A 12,617-nucleotide genomic window follows, 5' to 3' on the forward strand; every position below is an offset into this window, starting at 1 on the left:
CTGGAAGGGCGGAGGGGGCATTGGGACAAAATTATTCTGTGGAGTGAAGTTCTGCTTTTAAGCTGCTAATAGTTTTCACACTGGGTTTTCACTAAGCATTGTGGTTATGTATTTTTTTTTTTTCCATCATAGTTTTTGTATTGCCAAGGTTTATGAGAGATATACTTTCAATGTTTTGATGTGTGTAGTTGAAAGGTATAAATGCCCACCATGCCTTACCATTACAAGAAAATTGGAGCATGTAAGCAGTTGCCAACATTTTAAACGAACTTCAAAGCAGTTGCACTTTGTTTCATTGCGCAGCACATTTACATATTTGTTCCTGTCCTCTGTTTCTTCCAGTTACATGCTGCCATAAGCCACCAAGTAGATCCAGAATGCCTGGGCCTGGGTCTTGGCAGTATGCTATTGAACAGTCTGAAGCAGACAGTTGTTACATTGGCCAGCAATGCAGGAGTGCTTAACACAGTGCAGTCAGCTGCACAAGCAGTATTGCAGAGCGGATGGTCTGTGCTTCTGCCGACAGCTGAGGAAAGAGCCAGGGCCTTGTCAGCCCTTTTGCCAAATGCAGGTATTTTACATTGTGCTCTTGGGTTTTACATTTCTGTGTACAATTTAACAATTTTCTTTTACATGTCTAAAAATGCTTTTCTATCATTCTGTGCCATACATTTGCATTCCTTATTCACGAACCGTAACATGTAGGACAACCTCAAGGTGTTCTTGTCCTCCTTCCTTCCTTTTTTTTTTTTTTTTTTTTCCTTTTCTTTTCCCCATCTGTTTACAAGAGCTGCATTATTGATCGCTAAAGAATTAAAATGGCGATTACCCCCCCCCCCCCCCCCCATCTTAAAACAGCATTTCCCCTATTCTATGTAACAAGTGCAGAGTTCTCTGCTCGCTTCTGACAGCTAACAAAAAAAAAAAAATCCAGGCAGCCTGCCAAGTTTATCTCAACATCAGAGATAACTATAAACCAAGTAGCATTTGGTTCTTAGATCAAAGGAATAAACTTCAGTCTGTAAATGAGGGCAGTTTAACCACTTAAAGACTAAACCTTTTTCTGACACTGGTTGCTTACAAGTTAAAAATCTGTTATTTTTGCTAGAAAATTACTTGGAACCCCCAAACATTATATATATATATATATATATATATATATATATATATATATATATATATATATATATTGTTAGCAGAGACACTATTGAATAAAATGGCGAATGTTGCAACATTTTATGTCACACTGTATTTGCACAGCGGTCTTTCAAATGCATTTTTTTTTTTAAAAATACACTTTTTAATGAATTAAAAAAAAAACCAAACGAATATAAATGTGGATTGCGCTAACTTCTGTGTATGATACCACTGCTGAAATATACTAAAATAGGATATCTATCCTATGTAGCGTGCTTTTCTGTATCAATTAATACTGTGTCAAAAATATACTGTCCACTTAATGTTTACTAGTGACAAAATAATATTCCAAAAAAACTGTTTAAAGTGCTAGTGCTAAAAAATATAATATGACAAATATTAAAAAATGTGCAATGTGCCAATATTACTTAGTGACCATCAAATATCACATATCAACATGCATATAAACTACTTGCTGCAAAAAATGTCCTCAACATGTGCATAAACACTACAGCCCACTAGATGTCCTCAGTGGGTAATTACTTCTGTGCAATGATGTAGGTGCTACCAAAAGCTATTTAAAAAAATTATTAATCCTAAACAATATGCCAATATTACAAAATATTACATATCAACATGCATATGTACTGCATAGTGCAAAAAAATATATGTCCTTGACATTTGCAGAAACACCACAGTACACTGGATGTCTTCAGTGAGTGATCACTTCTGTGCAATGACGTTCCTTTTCAGTATATTGTGCTCCTAATTCACCACTTATCGTGACTTCACCACCACCTCATGCAATGGCCACTCACCAGATGTAATAAGAATAAACGCCTTTGGTTCATTAAGGGTTACCAACCCGTTTGTGATGGTCCAATAGCAGCCTTTCCAAGCAATGTATTAGTATCTCTTGCTCTGTTCAGTGCTCATAAAGACATATGGATAGCCATCATGGTATAGTATGTCATTTCATTTTACTAAAATAGTTAAAAACATGGTTAAACTCACACGTTATGGTGCCCTTAAGCTGGCACCAAGCAAATCCAGCAGTGTATATGGAGAGCGGTGTCTCAGTTTGTTTCCCCTCTGTTACTGTGTCTTCTCACAGTGGCATGCGATGAGAAAGTGCCCAGCAGCCTCTACGCGTTTCGCAATGTAATTTGCATCGACAGGAAGCTCAGGGAAGCCCATTAGGCTGTTTCTGTCCCCCATGCAGCCTGGCCCATATGTTGCATTGCTGAAATTCTTGCGTCCTGAATTAATTTTAGGACACCGCAGCCGCTGGTGCTTGCTTCTAGAATCACAGGCGCAATTGTGCTTCATGCAGATTGCTGTATTGAAACTCGCCAAAATGAGTGTGGGAAAATATATATATATATTTTTTTTTTAATTCTGTTCCCTAATTAAAGTGTAAATTTTCGTGGTGTGTGTGTGTGTGTGTTTTTTTTTTTTTTTTTTTTAAATAACAAACATGTTATACTTAACTCCTCCATGCAGCTTGTTTTGCACAGGGCAGCCCAGATCTTCCTCTTCTCGGGTCCCTCTTCTCTGCTCTTGGCCCCTCCCTCCTGCTGAGTGCCTTGCTATGGGGGCACCCGAGCCAAGATGCAGCTCCATGTATCCATTCAGACCCAAAGTTGCCATTCGGCCCGCTCCCCCCTCTCTCTCTCCTGATTGGCTAACCAACTTGGAATTTCACAGCGGTTCTGTGCGTCTTTTGCTTCGTTTCGGCTCCCAATTCAGGCCTGATTCGTCCCTGAAATGGAGAACAGGGATGCACCGGACTCCTGATGTCATTTGCATCGCATTTTATAACCAAGTCTTATTAAAAGAGAAGTTCAGGGGGTTTGTTTTTTTTCCCCCAAAATCATACTTGCCTAGGTGAATGCTGCATCTGTCCCCTGCCAACTCCAAGACTGAGGACCGAGCACCGAGCAATCAAAGACCACTGATTGCTCGGTTCTCAGAGCTCCGTGAGCAGAGAGCTGGTGACTGACAGTCACTGCTGTCTGCTCTGCCTGAATTCCAGGAATTCAGCTTCTTTGTAAAGACTGAAAGCATACCATAAGTTTAGTCTGAGGTGCCTGCTGCCTTGTAGACTTATCTCTATTATTCGCTTCTGACAGGTTTATTGTGCTCCAGGAAGATAACTTCCGGAGCTCCGACACTGCTCACTGTAGTCTCAGTTCCTTCAAGAGCAGAGTCGCCGGAACTGGTATGGCCACCCCTCCTCTCGTTTTGCCCTTTCACAGAAGCCTTTGCATTAGGTTAACTCATTCACAAAATACAAAGGCTTCTGCGAATGGGCGCCGGGGGGGTAGGCATAGCTGCTGTGTGTGCTTCTCTCCTCTCACAGCCAGAGTGTGTCCTCCCCGGGAATGCAATAAACCTGTCACATATACTGTAAGAATTATAGATGTGTCCCAGAAGTGACATGCACCTAATTGGAGTTGCCTCATGGTGTGCCTGCACTTTTTGTAAAGTTGCTGAATTCCTGGAATTCATGTGTCCATCTACATGAAAGCTTTTAAGATACATTTCAACTTCTTCCTTTTTTTTTTTTATAAAGTGTAATATTTTAGCTCCAATATTTGAGCATATCTTAAAATAGCAGGCTCTTATGTCCACACAAACAATAAAAAAAGTTTGTCCTCCCCAGTGCAATTTAATTTTCAGCTCTTTCAGACAAAGTTGCAAACTGGCCTGTAAAGAAAGGGGTAAACTTGGTTTCGTTATCTAGTCCAGGTTTTTCTTGTATTTCGTGAATTTTATTAGCACAAAGGTAGCTAAACAGTTCTATTCTGTGAAACATAACTATTAAACCTTCTGTTTTTAGCTTCTGGAAATGAAATGACCATAAGCCCTGGGCGCCGTTTCATGATTGACCTGTTGGTAAGCAGCTTGATGGCCGATGGAGGATTAGAATGCGCACTTAACACGGCAATAACCTCAGAGATTCAGGTGAGACCGAAAACTGCTGGCTTTTAATAGATTTAGTCTGCTGGGTAATTTATTTAGTAGCTCTTCTATAAGGTTTACCCTTAAGTAAACCTAAATACATCATATTATATTTTCAGCACATGGAGAACACCACACTTGGTACGAGAGTTTTTATGCCAAAAAATGAATATCGATAAAAGTGCCATACTGAGCTGTGCCAGGCTATGTAAAATACATCACTGTAAAAGTGTAACTACTTTGGTCCCATTTTCTTTTTTTTTTTTTTTTTCTTCACATTAAACTGCACATTTCAAGGCTTTTAAAATTGGTTAAAACCCTTTAAACCGTGTATGTATTCAGAAAGCGTAGACCCTGGAAAATAAAATTATGGTAGTTGCAATTTCTTACGTAACATGACATTGGTGCAACTTTTTATCAAACCTATATTTTTGGTAAAAAAATTACATTTAAAGTGACTTCAGTAATTTTTTCACCTTTCCATCTATTAAATCTTCTGCCCTTTTTGTTTTAACTTTGGATAGTAAAACATTTTTTTTTTTGTTTGCCAGTAAATGCCTTATGCAGCCCACTTCCTGTTTCTTGTCTGGAAAAAAGCCTAGGCTTATGACATCATGCACAGCTTTCTAACTCTCGTGAGAGTTTGCCAGGAAGGGAGGGGGATGAGAACTACAGAGCTGGTGGTGTGTGTCTGTGTAAATCCAGGAAGTGAATGGGCAGCAGCTTCAGCTGCCCTTAGTTAGAATGTCTGCCGCCAGACTCAGTGGAGGGAGATTTCTGCAGCATATTTGGCAAGTACAGAATCACAGTATATATAAAATAATATGCAAAGTGGTTGGAGGGAAGCTTCAGAATGGCAAAGATGTTTTTATTACAAATTATGTGAGCAGACTGCAGTTCCTCTTTAAGTTCATTTTAGTGTACATAAATGCAATGTATTATCTAATTTTTAGATAACATAAAAAAGATGAGGTTGTGCCAAGTAAATACCCAAAATGTCAAGCCTTAAATTTGTGTGCGCCAGTTAAACAGTGACAAGTTTCTGTACCCAAAATTATACAAAGGTGACACTATAAGCCTCTACTGGTCATCCGTTTACAGTTGACCATAAATAATGGGCCTAGAATTACTGCTCTCACTCCAGCGTCCGCAGCTATATATAACTTGTTTTCTTAAGCAAAGACCTGAATGCGTTGTATGTGGGAGATGGAGGGGCTTTATAGGCGATGACCTATAGATTGTGTCCCATTAGCTGCTTCACCCAAGCAGAGTTGTTGCCAGAGAACGACCATGCTGATCCAGGAAGTGACATTAATGCAGTGGTTGTGGAAGTCACAGTTGGCTTAACACGTGTACAAACACTAAAGGCAACTGTTTCTCTACCGTTTTCCAGTCAGGGCACCCTTTTAAAAGTATTTTCAGTCTTGAGTCACCCCAGTCTATGGCTTGGTTCACATTACTGTGTGTTGGGGAACGCGCGCAAAATCACGCTCATTCCCTACATGCATACGCGTTGCTCTTTGGCAGACGTGTAGGGGTGTCATTAATTCTTAATGGTACCCCCACACACTGCCAAATGCAACGTTTTCTCAGTGTGACGTAATTTTATAAAAATCATTGGGTACTTCTTTCCTTGTTTTTCTGCAGGTAGGGAAGCCTATAGAATAGAAAAGACAGCCCAGCACGCAGCTGCACAGATGTGAGCCAAGGGCTCATTCACATTTGAAGTTGGAAGATGGTAAAACCATGCAGTTGAGCCATGTTTTACCACCTCAACTGCAACAGCCAGGGATGTACATATGCTGTGGCTGCAGCTGGAAGTATACCGCCGGGTGAATGGGGCCACACTGCAACCTTGTGCATTGCAGGCAGTTGCAGCACAGTGATGCTGCATTAAAACAGGAGGTGATATATTGCCTCTTCACTGCCTGTCAAATACCTCTGAAACACGATCTGAGCATAAATTTCTTTTTAGAGGCGTATCAGTCCTAGCTGCTATGAATGAGCCCTAAATAGGCATACATACATTTTACATTTAGTGTTTGTGTGTGTGTGTGTGTGTGTGTGTGTGTGTGTTCATAAGTTTACATACCCTAGCAGAATTTATGATTTCTTGGCCATTTTTCAGAGAATATGAATGACAACACAAAAACTTTTCTTTCACTCATGGTTAGTGTTTGGCTGAAGCCGTTTTATTATCAATCAACTGTGTTTACTCTTTTTAAATCATAATGACAACAGAAACTACCCAAATGATACTGATCAGAAGTTTACGTACCCTGGTGATTTTGGCCTGATAACATGCACACAAGTTGAAACAATCAAAAACTTTGACACAAACTTTGGGTTTGGATGGCTATTAAAGGTAACCATCCTCACCTGTGATCTGTTCGCTTGTTATTAGTGTGTGTATATAAAATGTCAATGAGTTTCTGGACTCCTGACAGACTCTTTCATCCAGTGCTGTACTGACATTTCTGGATTCTGAGTCATGGGGAAAGCAAAAGAATTGCCAAAGGATCTGCGGGAAAAGGAAAAAGTAGTTGAACTGTACAAAACCAGAAAGGGATATAAAAAGATATCCAAGGAATTGAGAATGCCAATCAGCATTACTACGCAAATGCCACAAAATATATCCGCTTACAATATGCCAAACGGCAGAGAGACAAGTCTCAAACCTTCTGGCACAAAGTCATTTGGAGTGATGAGACCAAAATTGAGCCTTTTGGCTTTTTTGGCCACAACCATAAATGCTTCATTTGGAGAGGAGTCAATAAGGCCTATCATGAAAGGTACGGAGGTGAATCTCTGATGTTTTGGGGATGTGTGAGCTACAAAGACACAGGAAATTTGCTCAAAATTGTTGGCAAAATGAATGCAGTATGTTATCAAAAGTTACTGGAGGAACATTTGCATTCATCAGCCAGGAAACTGCGCAAGGGACATAAAGTAAAACCTTGGATTGCGAGCATAATTTGTTCAAGAAACATGCTTGTAATCCAAAGCACTTGTATATCAAAGCGAGTTTCCCCATAAGAAATAATGGAAACTCAGATGTTTCATTCCACAAGCATTTATTCATAAGTCCTTTCATTTTATAGTCCATATAAAAAGATTATAGCAATGTGATAGGTTGTGTAACCATAACATGTCCATCCACAAATGGAAACCTCCACAAGGGGATTAGAAGCAAAATCCAGCAGGAGCTACAGAGTATAAAAGAGAAGAGAGGCGCCTCTAAGTCTAACAATATGGATACATTTAATGAAGGTACAACATTTGGCAACTCATATGGTTGATGATTAAAAGAGGCACAGCTAAGTATGTAGGCTTCCAGGGTAAAGCTGTCTGCAATCGTGACCGGGAAGACTACCCTACAGTAGAGCGATCTGAAAGCGAGGCTTGAACCACTCGTGAAACACAGCATAAAAGGAATGACTTCAGTGGCGGTGAGGAGGACGGTCTATGTGGACATCTTTACCCTGGATGCCTGCATACTTTGATGTGCCTGTTTTATGCATCAATATGTGAGTTTCTAAATGTTTTAACTTCATTAAATGTAACCATATTGTCACATTTAGAGGCACATCGCTTCTCTTTAATTCTCAGTTGTGACATGACACTACTTGTATATCAAGACGTCGCTTGTATATCAAGTCAAAATTTACTGAAAAATTTTGCTTGTCTTGCAAAACTCTCTCAAACCAAGTTACTCTCAAACCATGGTTTTACTGTACTTGAACATTCCAACATGACAATGATCCAAAACACAAGGCCAAGTCGACCTGTCATTGGCTACAGCAAAATAAAGTGAAGGTTCTGGAGTGGCCATCTGTCTCCTGACCTCAATATCATTGAGCCGTTATGGGGAGATCTCAAATGTGCCGTTCATGCAAGACAGCCCAAGAATTTAAAGGAACTGAAGGCTCTTTTTTCCAAGAGGAATGGGCAGCTTTACCATCTGAGAAGATAAAGAGCCTCATCCACAAATACCACAAAATACTTCAAGCTGTCATTGATTTTAAAGGGGGCAATACACGGTATTAAGAACTGGGGTATGTAAACTTCTGACCAGGGTCATTTGAATAGTTTCTGTATGTAAAGACAGTTGATTGATAATAAATGTCTTCAGCCAAACCCTAACCATGAGTGAAAGAAAAGTTTGTGTTATTATTCATATTCTCTGAAAAATGGCCAAGAAATCATAAATTCTGCCAATGTATGTAAACTTATGAGCACAACTGTATAGTGCAACAATTTCAAGTGCGAACGTTTAAATGAAAATGACTTCTTCACATGCTGTGCAAACTTGCATTTATGTAAAGAAGTCCTCTCAAATAAACTGTAAAGTTGCTGTAAAGACAGGTACCTGCCTGTGCAACTAAAGTTGCATCTAAAATCACACTAGTATGAATGGTGCCTAAATGTATATAAAGGCAACACAGGGACTCTTTCACTTGGAAGCATAACGTTTAGTCATACTTCCCAGATATTCTGTTTAAACGCAGGAGTGAGCGTAGCCTTAACCTTCCACTGAATCTTAGTTTTGAAGCATATCTAAACCCGGGAAGAAACACTAATTCTTTTGCAGCTTACTAGTCCTTAGTTGTGGCGATTTACCTAGTTTTTTGTTTTGTTTTGTTTTCAGGCTAAGAACGTTTTTAGCAAATACAGAAAATACCTGTTGATATTATCAGAAATGCAGTTTTGTTAGTTGCTGACACTGTTTTTATTTCCACTGAAGCAAAAGAATTTTCTGTTTTTATACTACTAATCCCCTTACCATGATCTGTAATGGAAATTCACCAAGGCAAGCATGTTTGAAGAGCAGCCTTGGTGGCTTCCATGTATACAGTGGGAGAGTGAGCATAGTCACCTGGGGACGGGAAGTGTGTAATCCGTGGGGTTATTGGGTGAAAATAAAGGGAATTCCAGCATTTCACTAACTACCACCCCTACCTCAGCTGGAATAAAATATCCAGGGCTTCCATGTGAACACATCACATGGAAGGGGTGGGGGGGTAGACATTACTGGTCTCTCTAGGTTTTGATGTTGGCTGACATGGAGTATCATGCTGCAGAGAAAGGAATGCTGGAGGGGTCAACATCCACTGGAGACAGGGGAGTCATGGACTGAGGGGGGGGGATATGTTGCCCATTCACTGGTCCAATCACTTTCTTTGACCATAGTGGCCAACCTTAATGTTACCCCGAAACCCAGCCTCAATTTATTGGGGCCACATTGTAGGTGTCTTTGGGCCACTTCCATGTGTCACTGCCAAAATTTACTCTTCTTATCTTTTTTTATAGGATATTGAAGCAAAGAAAGAAGCCCAGAAAGAAAAGGAAATAGACGAACAAGAAGCTAATGTGTCTTCACTGCACAGGAGCAGTACACCACTAGATAAAGACTTGATAAATACAGGCATCTATGAATCTGCTGGTAAACAGACCTTGCCCTTGGTGCAGCTTATTCAACAGTTATTGAGGTAATGACCATCACAGTTTTTGCCCTAACAGAAATTTCTGAGCCAACCTAATAGAATTTGACTTGATTGGATTCTTTTGTAAGGGGCTATCATGAGTTTGGGTATAGAGGAGATGTCATTGTGTTATATGAAAGCAAAAAAGTAAAAGTGAGACTGGCAACTTGAAGTGTATTTGTGTCACAAAGCCAGTTACCACTGCTTCAGCAAGCCATGTCTTCTAGGAAGCGACCTGGTGGGGACCGCTGCAGCAAAGGGCGCATGTGTTCCATCAGTGGCCCCTATGGAGGCTAAACGGATCTCTGCTGCAATAGCCTCACCTGAAAGACCGGATGACATCGGGCAATCTGAGCCGCTGCGTCTATCGAGCGTTGTGGCTGCTACCAATGCTTCTACCTCAGTTTATTACTAAAGAGGACCTGGCATCAGCTTTGGCTGGTTTAGGAGGCAAGATTGCCGGAATGATTGTTTCTGTCACACAAAGTGGCAGGAAGCGTGACAGGTCCACTTCCCCTATTCCTCCTATATTGGAGCAAGACTGGGTTGACGAGGTAGAAGAGGTAATGGCCGGTCAGGCAGTTTTATATCCAGACAAAGGAATCTCCTTCAAATGATTCAGAGCCTGAAGAGCTCAGATTATATCAGCCTCTCAATCACAAAAGCTTCTCGTCCATTCTCTTGTATAGATGGTTCATACAGCTTTTAAGTTACCTTCAGTGGAGATCCCTGAAACACCTTGTTCCTCCCTGGGTTCATTGGAACCACAGCAGTGTACACAGGTATTTCCTTTCCACCCCCTCTTGAAGCAGGTGGTATATCCAGACTGGGAGCACCCAGACAGGATGATAGGATTTTCTTTCTCGAACATCACGGGACACAGAGCCACAGTAATTACTGATGGGTTATATAGGGTATCACTGGTGATTGGACACTGGTACACCCTATCAGAAAGTTCAACCCCCTATATAATCCCTCCCCTTGCAGGGATACCTCAGTTTTTTAGGCCAGTGTCTTAGGTGATGGACGTGTAAAGATGTCTTGTGCTGAGCTCCAAAGGGAATATCCCATATCCTATACTGGGGCAAGCCAGACGAACTGGATCCATTCAAAGTGTCCTTTCATGGCCGAATTGGATGGTACCCGGGCCTCGTGTCCAAAGAAACAAGGTTTTACCTGTAACGCTTCTCTTTTTAGAGAGCTGGACCCCGCATATTAGAAAATGGTTTTTCTAGCCTAAATTCTAGCCGGGTGCTTTACAGGCCCAGAACTGTGGATCCCCCTATTCGTAGGGGGCCCCAGTCTCTGACGGTTTTTCCAAACGGAGCCCACCGTGAGAGGTGAAGATTGGGTCTGTACAACAGAACCCTGCGGCTGGATAAGGTAAGAGGAGATTCCACAGAATTTTTTAATTCTAGTAGGTTTTCTCCTTTAAGGTAAATGCATGCTATGCCTATTGTGACCACCGGGGGCTGCCAAGAGCACATACCTTCTCATGCTGATGTCGGTCTCAGTGTTCTCACGCTGCACAGCGTCTCAGGCCGGCTCCAGGTAGGATGGGATGGGGGGATTTCTCCTGCACGAATGTTCCCCCCAGGCTAGGGGGGAGGCCACAGGTGTCTGAAAAGCGGTTGTACACCGCTCGAGCGCCGCTGCTGCTATTGCCGCCATTACAGGTCAGGCCCCACCACTACCGGCCTCTCTCCTTCCTCCCCCTCCCCCAGCCTTCCTCCATATTATTTGCGGAGGGTCGGCCAGCGTGGGAAGCGCTCGTTTTTTTGAAATTCGGGGGGGGTAGAGGGGGCCGGGCGTCAGCACAGGTGCTTAGACGCCCACTCAGGCCAGCTGCAGGCTATTTAAAGCACTCTGTACAGGTGCACACAGCCTTTGGAGGGACACAGAGCTGACGGTTGCATGTAAGGTGGGACACAGGCATTCTCCTAGGCAGCATTTACTAAGGTAACACCAGACTGGGCATTTGGTAGCAGGGCTTTTAGCCGGACTACATCGCTCAGCAATCGGTGTTCATTTTGTGATACCTCCACCTTCTTGCTTTGCAATATGGGTAGAAGAGGTTCAAACACCCCAAGAACCAGAGACTCTAGGGGATCTCGGTTGGGTTCTGAGGACCCCCTTTCTGCAGCATCCCCCCCCCCCCCAAGGGGTCAGGGACGGCTAGCCAGAGGGAGCCATTGGGGTCAGGGGCTATACCTGCCTCCGGCACTTCAGCCCCTGCATACATTACACAGGAGGTTTTTTTCTCAACCATTAGTGGTTTAGAGGAGAGATTAATGGCCGTGATTACATCTTCACTCAGTGGAAGAAAACGCACTGAGCCTTCCTCTGTTTCCCAAGACCCTCAGGAAGAGGAGCCCTGGGATAAGGGAGACGAATCCCTTTCAGAGGATCGGGATGGGACGGATGATTCCTCTTCGGAGGAATCAGGTGGAGAGGGACCCTCTGCGACTTCTCAGGAGAAGTTCTTAGTGCAGATCCTTACTGGATTGGTCCGCTCCACATTCAAGTTGCCCGTATCTGAATCAGTTAAAGAACCCTCTTCTTCTTTGGGGTCACTGAAGCCTTCTCAAACAGCACATGCTTTTCCTGTTCATAGTTTACTTGAAAAGCTCATTTATTCTGAGTGGGATCACACAGACAAACGTTTTTTTCAGCGGAAAAAGTTTTCAACACTTTATCCGAAGGAAGAAAAGTTTATTAAAATGTGGGGAATACCGGCCATTGGTGCCACCATTTCTTCCGTAAATAATAGTCTGACTTGTCCTGTAGACAATACTCAGATGCTCAGGGATCCTGTAGATAAAAAGATGGAATCCCTATTGAAAGATGTTTTCTCCTTGGCAGGTTCAGTGGCTCAACCTGCAGTTGCAGCAATTGGAGTCTGTCAATACTTAAGAGACCTTGTTAAGCAGGTTATCAAAGTATTACCTGAACAGCAGGCCCAGGGGCTGGCTAACCTTCCTGCGGCCTTATGTTACGTTGTTGACGCCATCAGATTCTATCGTGCAAACCTCT

The 12,617-nt window shown here is 42.2% G+C and overlaps 1 protein-coding gene across 7 annotated transcripts in view; it reads left to right on the plus strand.

The window, feature by feature from the left end:
* HERC2 (HECT and RLD domain containing E3 ubiquitin protein ligase 2) overlaps positions 1-12,617 on the plus strand; it is a 287,985-nt gene that overhangs the window by 73,182 nt on the left and 202,186 nt on the right. For all 7 annotated transcript variants that reach the window (XM_073614619.1, XM_073614626.1, XM_073614620.1 and 4 more), the window contains exons 18-20: positions 343-571; positions 3,980-4,104; positions 9,412-9,590. In XM_073614619.1, coding sequence (XP_073470720.1) covers positions 343-571; positions 3,980-4,104; positions 9,412-9,590 — 533 coding nt within the window. The remainder of the gene's footprint in view (positions 1-342; positions 572-3,979; positions 4,105-9,411; positions 9,591-12,617) is intronic.

The sequence above is a fragment of the Aquarana catesbeiana genome, linkage group LG02, assembly GCF_042186555.1.
Source record: "Aquarana catesbeiana isolate 2022-GZ linkage group LG02, ASM4218655v1, whole genome shotgun sequence".
Lineage (NCBI taxonomy): Eukaryota > Metazoa > Chordata > Amphibia > Anura > Ranidae > Aquarana > Aquarana catesbeiana.